The sequence below is a fragment of the Talpa europaea genome (genome assembly GCF_964194135.1).
Source record: "Talpa europaea genome assembly, chromosome: 12".
Taxonomy (NCBI): domain Eukaryota; kingdom Metazoa; phylum Chordata; class Mammalia; order Eulipotyphla; family Talpidae; genus Talpa; species Talpa europaea.
In genome coordinates this window covers 7,819,504-7,835,748 of record NC_140079.1, presented here as the reverse complement: position 1 = coordinate 7,835,748, position 16,245 = coordinate 7,819,504, and the positions used below count along the sequence as shown (strand labels likewise).

Here is a 16,245-nt window from a genome sequence, read left to right as displayed (position 1 = left end):
AGGTTTATGGATTTTTTTTTTTTTGTAAATCAGCACTGATTAAGTAGAACATTACCCAAGGTTTGAGGGCACTTATGTGTGCAAGTCTGTGCCTGTGTGTTACAAAAACTTTAGAATAAATACTTTAAAGTATTTTGACAAAACCAGCTTCCACTCAGGGCCTTTGCGCCTTGCTGAACCTACATGTGTAAATGAGATTAAACAAGCACGAAGCAGAGGAAGGGGAAAACTGCCCAGTTCTAGGTTACTGACTGCAAACTTGTACAGAATTTTGAGAAAACTTGTACTAAACATTATCAGCTTCCCCAAACTGGGTACAGACCTTTTGAATTTAGAGCTAAGTAATCCTTTCTATTGATGTTTTTTTTTTTTTAAAAAAGGCAGCCCTCTGTGACCACTTGGGACGCCGTCTGCCCTACACACGATCTGAAAGCAAGGAAGGGAGCGCAAACTAGCAGCCCTAAGTTGACCCACTCCCACTCCTGCTGAAGGGCAAACATATCACCTCGGAAGTGAGGCGCTGGGGAGAAGGGGCATCACCAGGGCAGGGTCCAGGGCAGAGACACTCACTATGGTACGGTCAATAGTGTGCAGGTAGTAGGAGACCGGCTTCCCCGTCCAGGACACGGAACCTTTCAGCGGCGACAGCTCCACCACACGCATGATGGTGCCAATGTCTGCACGAACAGGCACAGGTCAGGGCCAGGTCTCCATGCACCAGGGAGATTCAGGTAAGGCCACTTCCTATGACTTCCTAGCACAGCTTCCTCAGAAAGTGGTAAACTCCATGCTACTGACAGGTAGGGTGGGGGATACCAGCACACACCACCTCACATGGGCCACCCAGTCTCAGGCCAGGAGGCACCTGGACACTAGCACGCTGGCCAACGAGGCACAGTGCATGCACTGCTCCTGACCGCAGTCCTGCCAACCCAAGGTGCTTATTTATTCAAGGGTAACAATGAGCCCAATGGGTGGATGGAAAGCATCTGGAGCGTGAGACAGTGAATGCCAGCACCCCACACAACACGAGCCCCAAGTCTCCTCCACTGCCTTCATGGAAGACATCACCTGGGCCCCACAGTGCAGAGGGGTCAGTCCCTCTGTGCAGGTCCCCTGCACTTTGAGCCCTTTCTGCACCCACCGGCTACTGCCTACTCAGGCCAAGAGGTATGAGAAGGCGAAGCAGCTTTGTAAAAAACTCCCTCTAAGTCTTTACAACCTCCTATCAGGCTATGGGGGTCTCAGATTCCTACCCTGGGGACATGAGGCAACATCTGGAGACATTTGTAGTCACACCAATACGTTCCTCTCCTGGCACTGAGTGGGTGAGGCCAGAGATGTTGCTTGCCACCCACAGGGAATGACCCAGTTCAGAGGTAAGGGGAAGGAGCTCGCACCGAGACATATCAGATGCTTGAAGCTATGCACGTGAATAATTCAGCAATACAAGTTTCTTACCACTCAAGTTTCTACTGTTGATTCTGAAGTTTAGTGGGGCAAAGGGTTTTGAGGACACAATTCTGCCACCTGAAACAGAAAACCCGATTATCATCATTCACGGGGAAATATCTGTGCCCACAAAATGAAAATGCAATTTGAATGGGAAAAAGGAAAAGCTCCAAAAAAAAAAAAAAAAAATAAGCACACAGAGCACAGAAGAGTGCAAGGACTTTTTTGAGTCCTCTGTTTTCTCTCAAGTAGAAGCACAACTCAGGAACAACAGCAAGTCACTTTCCTACATAACACACCTGAGGCTCCACAAACCCATGGCCACGACTGTGGATTCAGCAAGCCCACCAGGGGGCTCCCCATGTTCAGACATGGCGGCCCAGACAGCTGATGCAAGGGCAGACAGGGGCATAGGAAGGGCATAGCCGCGCTCAGGAGCACTCAGGGCGGAGCCTGAGAGAAAGGGAAGACCCCATAACCCCCAGCCAAAGCCAGACTGTCGACCCGGTTATTTCAGATAGCCCTTCGATAAAGAACCGAGAGGAACTCTTCCTTCACTTATCATGGTCATGGAACTGTCGCGTGTGCTGTAAGAAAGCACTATTAGTACAAAAGTTAACACTGGGAGAAGCCAAACTTCTTAGGATAAGGAAAAAAGAAAGCCAAATATAAAAACCAAAAAAAGGGGCCTCCCAGGTGGCGCAGGCAGTTGAGCGCAGTGCTGTGAAGCTGTCCACGGCCTCTGCAGTGCCGGTTCAATCCCCACCAGCAACCCACATGGCAAGGAGACCTCTCCTGCCTCGCCCACTGCTCCCCTCAGCACTGTCTTTCAGTCAGTCTGCCTGTTCTGTTCCCCACTCTGTCTCTGGTGAATCCACTCACCCTCCCGCGCCTCTGGCCTATACCCTGGTTCTTGCATAAATAAAGAAAACATTAAAAAAAAAAAAGATTAAAAAAAAAACCCGGGCCTCCCCTGGTGGCGCAGGTGGTTGAGCGCAGCGCTGTGAAGCTGTCCACAGCCTCTGCAGCGCCGGTTCGATCCCACCCGGCCAGCGAGGGACCCACATGGAGTGGCAGACCTCTCCTGTCTTGCCCGCTGCTCCCCTCAGCAGTGTATTTCATGAGTCTGCCTGTTCTGTTTCCCCGCTCTGTCTCTGGTGAGTCCTCTCACCCTCCCGCGAATCTGGCCTATACCCTGGTTCTTATATAAATAAATAAATCTTTAAAAAAAGAAAAAAAGTTACATTTAAGTTGGAAGAATTGGATGAACCCATCTAAGTGTGCACACACACACATGCACACAAGAACCCCTGCCCGTGTACATGACCCTCTGGCCCCCCAGCACCCACCCTGGCTCCTGAATGCCATCCTCCTCAGGAGGAGGGGAGGAGGCTCCCTGGCTGGGGCGGGGGTGGGGCATGCCCAGGCACAGCCTTCCACCCAGAAATGTGAGTGCCTGGGGCACTGGGCCAGATGCCAGGGCACAGCCATGAGCCAGAGGGCTCCCACAGGGGGACTGGAGCCCCAGGAGTGCCTTAGGTGTCATACCACAGACACCAAACCCTCAAGTTGACTGCACGCTCTAACCTGACCACCATCCCACCACGTCCCCACCACAAGGGCACCACTGAAGGGCCACACACTCAGTGACCTCAGTCCAGGCAGACAACTCTACCCAGCAGGCTCCCCAGCAGAGCGTGGAAGGGCAAGGTCAGCTCACTCTGGGGGTGCAGTCTGGAATGGACATTTCAGGAGACAGTAAGGTCCAATGGCGGCATCAAAACTAAAGGACTTTTGATTGGTCCTGAGCAACTTGGGGCTCAAAGATAACTTGTGGAGGCTAGAGAAAGCAGCAGCCAAAAGCGGAGTTCTGACAGCTACAGAAATGGGGACATGCTTAGGGCAGACATCTGCAACACCTTCCCATGAAATTATTAGAAACAACTCTGTGCTGCTCACACACGTGTGTTCACAGCAGCTAGAAACTCTCAGGGCTGGTGCTGGGTGATCCTTCAACTCTTGCGCTTACTTGAAATATTTTCAGAAGTTGGGATCGTGCTGTTTGAGAGGCCTTCCCTACCCAGGCGCCCCTGGGGCAGATACATTAGGCTGCCTGAAATTCAGAATACGGCAGTGGGCTTTAGAAGCTACTCTGACTAACTGGGGAGGAAGGACACTTTCTGGGCCCCCCTAAAGGGCAGGTGACTCCCCTTGTATCATGGGATATACTCAAGAAGTATGGGGATAGCTGTGGGCCACTTGGGTCCACCTCTCCAGCCATATCCAGGGCTTCCCCTAGACACTCAGGGCCCGGTGCACCCAGGCATGGGGCACTGACTACAGGGTACACATGGGCCAGGGCCACGGTTGGGGACCTGGAGGGGTTCCCTCACCCCCACACTGGAAGGCCCTGCAGGAGAACAGGTGTCAGGTCTGGGCTGCACGGAGGACGCTGGCCGCGCCCAGCCAAGCAGTGGAGGCAGGCATGTGCAATCCCGGCAGCTGGGGACCACGGGTCCCAGCACTTGGCTGGAAGCTGGAATGCACAAGCAGTGGACTCATTTCCATGTTCCTGACCACCCAGATCTCAGCCAGAGTGGTTCTAGTGACCCCAGGGCTTCACTGCTCCTGACCTTCCCTAGGGAGAAAGTGACTCGTTGCCCAGCCTGCAGATCAAAGCCAGGCAGGAGGGTGGAGGGCACTCTGGACACCACCCACTTCTACCTGCTCAGTGACAGCAGGGACAGACAAGTTGAGGTTTGGGGTCTACCCATAGCACCTACAATAGTGCCCAGGCAGCCTGTGCCCAGAGAAGTCAGCTCTTCTAGCTGCCCTTTCCCGGAACTTATCGGGTATCTTCTCTTACACTGAGTCACAGCCCCACACACCCAGGACCCAGGGGTAGTTACAAAATCAGGGATGGGTGTTCAAATAGAACTAGTTAGCTCCTGTCTATTGAGAAGGATTCTAGAACTGGTACTCTTATCCATCTGATATTCTGAGCACGTGAGGGATGTATTGGGCACAGCATAGGGGAAAAAAAAAAAACACTTCACATTTGTCACCTGGGCCTGGAGGCATTTTAATTTTACTCCTGAGGACCTGGACAGAGTATCCTTTCTTCCACCCACATCTTTAAGAAAGATAAGGAGCAGGCACCACCCCTCCCTCCGCCACCCCAGGCATGGAGGGGATTCAGAGGCTGACCCACACCACCCCTATAAAGGCCAAATTCCAACAGAAGGACCTGTGTCACAAAAAAGCAGCAGCTCAATTCCAAACTGAAGGTTTTCATAAGCAAGGGAAAACAAAGTCTACCTAAGCCTTCACAAGTCCTTCAGGAAACCATGAGAACTGTGGTTTTCAAGCTGCATCAGTGGCTGGGAAAATCCGGGCCACAATTCTGACACTTAATGCAGGTAGGGCAGCCCCGCCACCTCACCTTGCCTGATACCCACCCAGGTCTAGACTGGTGCTGAGGCAGAAGGAAGGGAGCAGCAAGTATCCCAACTGGAAAGACCGTGAGGCCTGGGCCGGCCTGCATACCCTCATGTGCCACAAGGTAGGGTAGCCAGAAAAAAAGGGAATTCCACTCAGCTCAGAATCTCAGATGGATGATGAGAGAACCTCAGTGTGACATGGAACAGCCTTGCACTAAGAAGTTACACATGGTTATGGGCAATGCAAACTCCCTGCTTATTTGGCCAGCCCAGCCCAGGTGCCTGAGCAGATGGGATCAACCCACCCCCCAATTAACCAAGAGGGTCACCCCACCTAGGTGACAAGGAGCCCCTGCCTGGGGCCTTCTCATCAGATACCAAGACTGATGGCACTATTGCTTATAAGAACTCCGCAGTCCCACCGTCCAGGCGGATGATGAAGGGACACATTACCTTCCTTCATGTTTGCGAATCGCTCCTTCAGCTGGTGATCCACCTCAGGACCAAAGGCAAAGTTATTCACAAATATAACACTGCAAAATAATATTCCAGTTCAGTAAATTGAAGTTCCATTGCACAGCATACAGAGTTCCAGTACATACACACCCACTGACTCCTCTGCCAGCACAGTGCAGGCAGGCCTAGCTGCCATTTGCCACCTCTGACTGCACCACCTCCACCCAATCCTGCCCGCCCCATCTCTGCTGGTCCCACCTCTGCCCACCTGGCAACAGTCCCTGGCCCTGCAGAACCTAACAGGCTGCTCAGTCTGTCGCTGACTCAACAACTCAGAAATTTCCTGACAAGTACGAAGAGCCAAGATGGACATGTGCTGGCCAAAGTGACCCCCAGGTCATTGCTGTCCCTCCCCACTTCCTGCATCAACTGGTGGTAGCCCCACCTGCCCTTGGATCTCCCTGGGGTTGGGATGCAGGCAGCACAAAAGGTAACCAGACACCCAGGCAGGAAGGCAGCATGACTGGAGGGAGCCACGTGTGAGTGTAAACCACCACAATGCCTACAGCAAAGTGCTTGGAGGGTTTTCTCTCACTTTCTCGCAGTCTCTGCCACTAAATGACCTCAGGAACCTCAGCTAACAGCCTCTCACTAGGGTAGCCAGGACCCACTTTCTGTTCCCTCACCCCCACCCATTCTGGCCTGGTTCTTGCCAGCGGAAATGAATCCTCTCAGAAAACATCCATGCGACCAGTTCGTCTGAAACCCCAGAGATGAGGCAGGCCACCCTGGACATAGTACTATGGGGTTTGCGTCTAAATGCCGAGACCTCTGCAGGCTAAGAAGTGTGCCATGGATGGCAGGTCTGCAGAGAGGGTCATTGCCTCTTCTGACTGTGACCGAACACAGGGCTAGTCTGGAAGCTACTGCAGCAGCAAGCAAAGAAAATGGTAAGGGGGGCCTAATAGTGCAACAGATGGGGCAAAGTGAAGCCTGCAGGGAAGAGGTGCTGAAGAAGGACCAGCACGCTCCCGGTGGTCCACCGACCTCGCCTGGCCAGGCCCCAGGGCAGCCAGTACCCACAAGATGCTCTGAGTAGACCCAGAGTCTCAGGGGGACAGAGGCAGTGAGAAGGTGTGAGCCAGGTAAAACCCTGACACAGGCTGCAGCAGGAGGTGCTGAGACACAAGGAGTCAGAGGTAAGCTGAGGCAACATAAACAGAGCACCCGGGCACACTGCCCTCCAGCCTCCAAGTCCTGGACACACACTGTTCGCAGAAAGAAGAGGTCCCCCCAGCCTGCAACGCAGAGCCACGGGCTACTCCCCATCAAGCAGACGACGGGCAAGGGAGAACAAGGGCAAGGCAGGTGCACCCTGTATGCTGCTGGCAGTGTGGGGAGGAGCCGTCCCTAAAGCAGGGTCTGGCCTACCAGTGTTGGCATAGCCCAGGACCCCACTCATGGGGTGAGAGGACTTCTCTCAAGGAAAGGGGGAGCACCTGGCCAATGGGGGACAGTGGGTCTGACTAGATAAGAAATTCTCAGGGGAATTCTGTTCCTAGCAACCAAACAAAGAAGGGGAAAGAGAGAAAGAAATTCTCAGGGAAGTAGAAGAGGGACCATATTTGAAAGATGAACACCTGTTCTTTCCCTGCCCCAAGAATCATGGTGGAGACAGAGCACACACCACAGGCTCAGCTAAAGCAGAGCAGGGAGGCCTGCCAGAGTCACTGCAACCATGAGCACCCCTCACTGCTGTGGGTGTCCCACCCGCTGAGGTACCCCCATGGAGTGCCCCCAGCCCACAAGAGGACCTATGTTAAGTGTCCCATGTGAGGACCCTTGCCCTGTATGAGCACCCATGAGAACACCCCCATGTAAGCAACCCGGGTGAGCACCCCCTGGGCAAGCACTCCTGCATAAGAGCCCCCAACCCTTGAGGGCAACCCAGTGTGAGCACCCCCTGTGCAGGCACTCCAACCCCCACATGAGCAGGGAAGGGCTCTGCGGTGGACCCTGGCCTCAAGGGTTGAGGCGGCCACTGCGGCAGAGGAGCTCAATGGCCAGCAAGCGTGGGACGTGAGCAAGAGGGCTGGGGCCGCTCCAGGGGCTCAACACTGTCACGTGGAGAAACAGCCCAGATGCCAGGCCAAGTGGGGGAGGGGCCACAGGCAGCGATGAAAGTCAGGTGGTACATCCCCAAGGGGGCAGGCCCAGAGACACCCCAAGGGACCCTGGGGGAGAGCAGGACCCGCTACTGCTTCCATCTGACCGATTCTGTGCTGGAAAGAAGCCACGCTGAACACCAGAGCCACCACACAGGGACCTGTGGCAACCCTCCTGGCAGTCCTGTGCTGCCCACCTGAGTGCCCACTCACTCTGGACATACCTTGTGTTTGCGATCCGCTCTCTCCACTCTTCTGAGAGAAAATCGCCTCTTTCCAGCTGCAAGAAGATAACGTGAACAAGGCTTATTCGGGTGGGCCTCGCTGGGTGTCTATGCCCTCCACCCTGCCCCACCCAGCAAAAAATAGATGAAATGAGCAAAGTTGCTGAGGTGGGAAGGACAAGGTAACACCATGGCAGCTCTATGGGGAGGAAGGAACGGTCCGGGACAAGCTAGAGCAACAAATCAGAAGCTCCCACACCACACACGTGGTCACTCCTTGGCCACGAGAGGAGGGGCCCAGAGCTCCAGAGTCATCCTGGAGTGCAAGATGCAGGGACCAGGGAACAAAGAGGGCTGAGAGCACTTGAGTAACACTAGAGAAGCCTCCAGAAAGACATGGCACCACATCCTCCCTGCCAGCAGGGAGCCCCAGGGTGTGGTCAGCACCCCAGCCAGCATGGCAGCAAGGTGATGACGGGAACTCCCTCACGCCTGTAGAAGCACCTGGAGCACCACCAGGCCACACACCTCCATGTGGTCTTCAGGGGCAGCACAACCACTGCTCACAGAACAGGAAGGGGGGCTGTTTCTATCAAGGACGCGTCTCTACTGTGGCCTTGAGGCCTGACCTTGGGTTCTACTGCTTTGTTTCCCACGAACAAAGGGGCCTCCCAGGCCCTTGGAACCCCAACACCTGCTCTAGTATTTTATTAACAGACAAATATCATTTACCTCAGGGCCAAAATATGTTCAAGGGAACACAGTTCTTATTAACCTGACTGTCCAGACTGTAACATTCACAAATCAAAAATCTGCTTTTATGATTGTTCACAAAGGCCATCAGCACCACTCTTCGACGTCTACCCAGGAGAACTGAAGATGCACGTTCACAAGAGCACACCTCACAACCACGAAAAAGTGGACACAATTCAAGTGTCCTTCAGGGAATAAATGGGCAAACAATGTACCCTGGAATATTACTCAAGAGAAGAGGGCAGCGCCAACACTCACCACCACAGGAAGGGACCCTGAAAACACACCGCTCAGGGAGAGAAGCCAGACACACGAAGCCGCACTGGGTGAGTCCACTGACAAGAAATGGCTGGGACAGACACAGCCACAGGGAGATGGCGGTTGTGGTGTCAGGGTACAAGAAATAACCCACCTCCTCACAGAGAGGGCAGGAGCCCAGCGCCCGCTCAGAGCACCTTTCAGGACACAGAGGAAGGAAGACCCTGTCCCACTGTACTGAGGCCTGAGGCCTGCAAACAAAGCAACTGTAAAACCTACATCCGTTAATGCGCAGAGAAACCACCATAGGTGGTATCTTAGGGAAGGCTGGCAGTAAGGTAGCCCTTGACAATGTCTGGGGACTGGATTTTGAGGGCTTCCTGCCTCATTAACAGGGTTCCCGTGGCCTTAACCCATCTGTGCAAACAGATGGTCCATGCCCAGCACCTGCTCTCCCCCTGCAGTCTGGGATCTGCCAGGCAGAGGCGCCTGCGTGACCGCCCCCAGTGAGCACCCTAGGCACTGAACCCCTCTTAGCCTCCCAGAGACCACACCTCCACGTGCTGTTTAGGCTCATTTTAAGGGAATTAAGTGTGTCCTGTGCAACCCCATGGGGGAGAACTCTGGAAATTTCTACTTGGTCTTCACAGACCCACCCCACACGCCGTTCCCCTTTGCTCATGTTGCTCTGTCCTTTCCCTGAATAAATCAGAGCAGTGAGGTTGGCCATCCACTCAGCTCTCGGGGGGGGGGGGGTCCTCCAACATCTCCTGTATCTGGGGTATAGCCTTGATGACCCCAAAACAGGTCCTCCTGATATGGCTGGCCTCTCTCTTGCCTTCAAATTTTCCTGTCCAAGTCATACTGTTTCAGGCCATCATGCCACTGCTTGACTCGGGTCTTATCAAGGCAAGGAAACGGCCACTCTCCTACTCTGCCCACACCAGGGCTGTTCTCAGCACAGGTGGGCCAAGAGACCAGCCCAGGAGAGTGACGGCCAAGGCCGGCCTGCATATGAGTCAACAGTGTGCCTGAGTTAACCTGGCCTTCTAGTCCCGATTCCCTGCCCAGGACCCATGACTGGACCCAGCGGAACAAGACCCCATCTATAGAGAACCGCATGAGGGGAAAGGACATGAGATGCCACCATGCGGCCTAAAGCCCTCAGGGGTGTAGCCAACGTTCTGCAAGGAGGCCACGAGACGCTCTGGTCTGGGGTCAACAGCACAGGCATGAGGATCTGTCCCCATCGCCCTGGCTTACCAGACTTTCCCCAGATGCCTCCATGTGTTCTCTAAGTGGAGGGGAGAGTAAGCTCCCTGTGAAGCAAGCCCTCATAGGGGAGACTGAAGCAGGCACACCCTGAACAGTGAAGGAGCTGGATACACCACCTGGCGGCAGCCACTGAGAAGCCCTACAAGGATCCAAGGATCCGAGACTTGCCCTCAGCTGACCTGGGACTTGACCATGAGCACTACAAACCATACACTCAGCCTGGCTGTGTGCCCCGCAGCCAGGGGGTGAGTCCAGAGCGTGCAAGCACACAATGCTCCAAAATGCCAGTGCCTGTCCTCAGAAGGCACCCACACAGGCACTCTGCACCTTCCCAACTGCCAGTGGGCAAAACTAGGCCATGCGAATGTGGACAAACCTTTAGGGGCAGCTCTTATCCCACAACCACCCAAGGAAGGTGGGAAAGAAGAAAGTGTCTGAGCAAGAGGCAAGGCCACAGCAGCACCAGCACCTTCCCCTCATGACACTAAGGCCACCTGTGGTGTGACCTCTCAACATCTGAGACCTGCCAAGTAGGACCCACTCGCTCTGTGCCAGATCAAGCAGAAGCCACGAGAGACAACGGTGCGGGGAACAGGAAGGCTGCATGCTGTGTGGGCCCGGGGAGGCCTGACTGCTGCAGGGGGAGGAAGTAGACAGCGCATCTCATGGGTAGGGGGGCACCCCGAGGAGCAAAGGGCCTACAGGCAAAAGGCAGTGAAAGGAGGAGGGACGGGGCAGCAGGAAAAGCCTGGCCACTGGAACAACTGGTGTGGGATTGGGAAGAGACAAGCAGAGGTTGATCAGGAGTTCCCTGAGGAGCAGAAGCCTGGAACATGAGGTTCAGGGAGGAGGGAACAAACGGAGCCTATGTGGGGGAGGGAGGGAGAGGTGGGCCACGGGGGACCCTGGGTCTCAACCAGCAGGCTCTGGAGTATGGAAAAGTACATTTGGCTATTTTTAGGTAATTGTTGGCTTGCTTTTCTCTTCAGTTCTTAAGTAACAGGAGGCAGGACTCAGCTTGCCAACCAGGCATCTTGTCAAACCACAGAAAGGAACCAGGATACACATTCCCGCCAATCTGGGCATCAAGGAGCCAGACCCAGACTCCAGCTCCCCCTCCCGGTGCAGGGTGATATCAACAGAACACTCTAGGAACAGAGAACAGGTATGAGGCGTCCCAAGCAGCTGGTTTCATAAACCTGTCACTGCCAAGGCTGGAACTTTCAGCTGAGAGTTGCTCCCAGCCCTGTGAAGGGGCCACGTCACGGCTATGAGAACCCCACAGCCCAGAAGGCCCAAACAATCAACTGGTAACTGGTTTCCAAGCAGGGAGCCCTTCCCATGGCCAAGGGATAGGGATCACTGACTCCCAAACACCCCGAGACGGGTCACTGCCACCTGGTGGTGACCAGGAGAAATGACCAACCCAGGACGCGCAACCCACACCAGCCTCCTGGCATCCCCTCCAGCCACCAGGACCACACCAAAAGCTAATCCAAGCTCCAAGAAGCACTGGAGGTCCCTTGGGAATCCAGCGGAGTTATTCTAGGACCCAGGTCATAAGCACGTTTATATTACGTGAGTGGACCTGTTTGGCTCTCCAACCAGGTGCAGGAAGTCTTCGGAACTGAAAAACACGTGTTTGCAGAAGTTATTAAGTCTGGGGGAAATGGCAGGCCTGCTAGCAGCAGCTGGCACACCAGGGTCACGGGCCACCCGGTGGGAAGGAGTACCCCACAATCAAAAGCCAAATGGACTGACTGAAAGTGCAGCCCAAGTGACAAATGCCAAGAACTGCAGGTGCAGAGGACAAGAGAAGGCAGAGAATCATGTAAGAAATTCCACCAAGAAAAGGGAGAGAGCAGCCCTTATGACATGTAAGTCCTGGTCCAGGAAACAGAGAGAAGCAGAGGGAGCCCTTCCTCACTCACTCTGCAGGGCGGCTGCACGCTGACACCAAGACCAGACAATCACGGGAAAGGAAAGCACAGCCCAGGACCCCTAATGGACACACGTGCAGACCCCTCAACAAAACTAGACCACACATGAGTTGCAACAATGTGAAATGAACTAAAGAAACAACCAAATGGACTCACCCCCAGTGTGGAAATTGGTGCTACAGGATACACCCTGAGCAGTGGGCCATGGGGAATAAGCCAAGAGGAAAAGCCAAGAAGAAAAGTCACGAGCTCGTACCAACATAAGAAAAAAAACGCTTGGCAAACCCCAGCAGGCTAGACTAGAAGGGACTTCTGCAATCTGATAAAGAACATGCATGAACATTATAGTCGCCATGCGGCTTCCCAGTGAGAAAAACAGGCCTTCCCAGGAGGAGCGGAACAAGGCAAGGAGGCTCCGCACGCTGGACTGGGAGGCCCCGCCGGTGCAACAAGACAAGACGAGGAAACAGAAAGTCTAACAATTCGGACGCATCCTGCGAAAGACACCACTGCATGGGTCATCACTGTGCAAACGCTGCAAAGGGTAATGACACAAACCTGGATGGCACATCCTACCACACACCAGGCGCTTGGTACAGCCACTAAAGTCACTTATATGATCCATCCTTGGCCATCATCAAGCAACAGGTGACTGTACAGACTAGGAAGGAAGAAGTAAAACTGCCGCTGCTCATGATACAATCATCTATGTCGAAATCTCAATCAGCCAGAAAACTGGAACTATAAAGCAATCAAAGGAAGTTACAGGATAAAGGCATTACTAGGTAGTAATAAGGAAAATATAAAAGGAACAATGTTTTTCTATAGATCAGCAATGAACAAGTGGAGCTTGAAATTAAATATAATACCATTTCTCCCAGCACGCAAAGCATGAAATACTTAGGTACAAAACTAACAAAGTATATGCATCAACCTGTCTAAGGAGAATTTCACAGGAAGGGTGACAAAGAATGGAGTAACTGGAGGGATGTTTCATGTTCATGAACAGGAAGACTCAACAATGTCAAATTGTCAGTTATTCCTATCATAATCTACATATTTAATCAAACCTGTATTACAGCAAGCAATTCAGTGGATCTCAAGAAACTGACTGCAGTTACGTGGAAAAAGGCCCAGACAGGGCCTCCCCCGTGGCGCAGGCAGTTGAGCATCGCACTGTAAAGCTGTCCGCAGCCTCTGCAGCATGGGTTCACTCCTGGCCGGACGGCAAGAATCCCACATGGCGCAGCAGACCTCTCCTGTCTTGCCCGCTGCTCCCCTCAGCAGTGCATTTCAGTCAGTCTGCCTGTTCTGTTCCCCGCTCTGTCTCTGGTGAATCCTTTCACCCTCCCGCACATCTGGCCTGTACCCTGGTTCTTGTATAAATAAATAAATCTTTAAAAAAAAAAAAACCACTTAAAAAAAAAAAAAAGGCCCAGATAATGCTGAAGGAGAACAAAGCCAAGAACTGACACTATCCGACTCCAAAACTTCCTGTGGAACCACAGCCAGATAGAGGGTGTGGTGTCGGCAGAGAACAGACAAGTCAACCAAAGGAACAGAACAGAGTGCAGAGGCCATATAAATAGATCCAAGTATTCTGACAAAGGAGCAAAGGCAACTCAATGAAGAAAGGTAGCCTTTGCAACAAGTTGCACCGGGATACACACAGAAAGAGAAATGAATCTAGACACAGACCTAACACCCTTCACAAAAACTAACTTAAAACAGGGTCTCCCTGGTGGCACAAGGGGTTAAGTCTCAGCACTCTAAAGCTATCAGCAGCCTCTGCAGCATGAGTTTGATCCCCAGCTAGGGAACTGACCCACATGGCACAGCAGACCTCTCCTGACTCCCCACTGCTCCCCTCAGCAGTGTATTTCAGTCAGTCTGCATGTTCTGCTCCCCACTCTGTCTCCGGTGAATCCTCTCACCCTCTACACCTTTGGCTTGCACCCTAGTTCTTGTATGCATAAATAAGCCAATCTTAAAAAGAAAAACAACACAACTAACTTAAAACAGATTTCAGACCTAAATGAAAAACTCCCAAAAGATATTATAAAGCAAATCTAGATGAACTCAAGATTGGCAGTTACTTTTATCTATTTTTTTTAAAGATTTATTTATTGATTGATTGATTGATTGAGCACTGGGTACAGTCAGAAGCGCGGGAGGGTGAGAGAATTCACCAGAGCCAGAGCGGGGGTCAGAGCACGCAGAAGGACCGAAGTACACTGCTGAGGGGAGCAGCGGGCAGCAGGAGAGGTCTGCGCGCCATGTGGGACCCTCCTCCGGTGGCCGGGGAGCAGCCGGGGATCGAACCGGCGCCGCAGAGGCTGCGGGCAGCTTCGCAACCCAGTGCTCAACCGCTGCGCCACAGGGGAGGCCCTGACAGTGACTTTTAAATACAATACCAAAAGCACCATCCACAAAAGAAACTATTGGGGTGCTCTAAGCAACAGTAAACCTCTTCTTTCCTGTCTCCCAATCCATCTGCAGTCTACAACCACGAGATTTATCCTGTCTCCCTCACAATATAAGGAACATCAGTTCCAGATCGACAGTCATCGTCCCATGGGACAGCCGTTCTAGCCTAGTGACCAGGTGTCAGAAGCCTTCAAGACAAAGCACACACTGGCTGTCAGCACCCAGGTTAAACCCAGGTAGTGGCACCTAATGAATGGAGATGAGAAAAGAAAGGCCAAGGATTGGTCTGGACAGTGGTCTGGTCTTGTCACCTGGCGGGTAGAGAATGCGCAGCGGCTATTTCCAGGCAATACAAGAAACTGGTAGAGGTCAACGGTGGCCTCTCGAACACGGAAGCGCATTTTAAGAAGTGGATACAGAATCCCAGGCAGGAGGAGAAAACAGAAAATCCAGGAATGCAGCCCAAAGAACCTCAGCAGATGAAGGCCAGGCTGAGTGAGTGAGACTGAATGGCAACCAGGAGCCAGGGGAGCTTGCTCCCCAAATCCGAGTCTTGCCAGAAAAGGAACTTTCACGGGGCTGGTCCCCCAGGAAGACAGTGGCCTGGGGGAAGACAAGCACTCAGCACACACAGCAGGTGCAGCTAATCTCAAAGAGCACATGGTTCCCAGCAGAAGCAGGACCCCTCAAGGTTCTCCAAACACGGACCCGGACTAAGAAGCACAAAAGCAGTGGAGCAGCCCCAGTCAGGCCCAAGGTCCTGGGAAGCAGCAAGAGAACTACTTTCCTTCACACTCTCCACTTCTGCACACAGCACAGAGCACCGCGCACTGATTACAAAGGTCGTAGATAAAGAATGCAGAGCCCATGGGAGGTGGAAGCACTCGAGGCTGCCAGGAACAGACCATGTTTGTAGGAGTGTCACTGCCAGGGCTAGGGCAATTGGCCACACCAGGGCGTGGAACCGCTACTCAAGTGTCAGGACACCAAGCTTTCTGTTTTTTTTTTAAGTGCAGGAGGTATGAAAATCCAAGTGGCCAACACCGTAACAGGCGTGGTGAGCTTGTCACCAAAGAGTATCCCATACTAAGGACCACCAGCTCATCTGCACAATACCGGGTTGTGGTGCTGAAGAAGGGGCACAGAGCAGGAAGGAGCCTGGGAAGACAGCAGCGCTGCATTACTTCTAGAAGCTGTCTAGAAGGAACCTGCCGCTTCCTAAAAGCTTCCCCTTTCTGTCCACCACCGGCCCACAAACAGGTTAGAGGCCGTTCCTGCCACATCCTGCCTCCTCTACAGCAGCTACCACTTGTGCACAAGGCTATGGGGAACGACCCCATAAGAGCTCCAAATATGACCCACTTTTGGTGGGCACTGTGGAGGCATCAGCCATGTGTACCGGAGAAGAAAAAATGCACAAAGCAAGTGTTCCCCAAGAGCAAAGGGCAGCAGGAGCTGGACTCCCCAAGAGATCCCCTGAGAAGGAGAGGGAACCAAAAAAGTGGTCAAGAGGTAGAAAGGGAGGAAGGAGGGCTTCCAGCACTCGATCCTGGAGGGGATGAGTGGCCTTCGTCCATCCCCCACGCCACACCCCCGGCCAGGGCCAGGGCTCATGAGTGGCCTGTGTGCCACACACGCTGCTCCACGTGGGACAGGCCCAGGGGGCCAGAAAGGATCCCATGGGAGAAGCACGGCGGGTCAGAGGGGATGCAGGGGACTTGGGCTGGCGAACATTAGCCACAGGGGCATGGAGCGATGGCACTCACTGTGTATTCTGCATGCTTTTTTCCATACCATTTCATCCACTTCCTGAATTCTCGGTCCATGGTCTGCAAGGGAAAGAAAAACCAGACAG

At 53.2% G+C, this 16,245-nt stretch overlaps 1 protein-coding gene across 1 annotated transcript in view; it reads right to left on the bottom strand.

Moving 5' to 3' along the window:
- DOT1L (DOT1 like histone lysine methyltransferase) overlaps positions 1-16,245 on the bottom strand; it is a gene marked incomplete at its 5' end in the record, with an annotated part of 70,710 nt that overhangs the window by 17,230 nt on the left and 37,235 nt on the right. Inside the window, 5 exons of the mRNA XM_084250780.1 lie at positions 571-677; positions 1,462-1,530; positions 5,346-5,425; positions 7,738-7,793; positions 16,157-16,219. Of these exons, the coding sequence (XP_084106906.1) occupies positions 571-677; positions 1,462-1,530; positions 5,346-5,425; positions 7,738-7,793; positions 16,157-16,219 (375 nt within the window). The remainder of the gene's footprint in view (positions 1-570; positions 678-1,461; positions 1,531-5,345; positions 5,426-7,737; positions 7,794-16,156; positions 16,220-16,245) is intronic.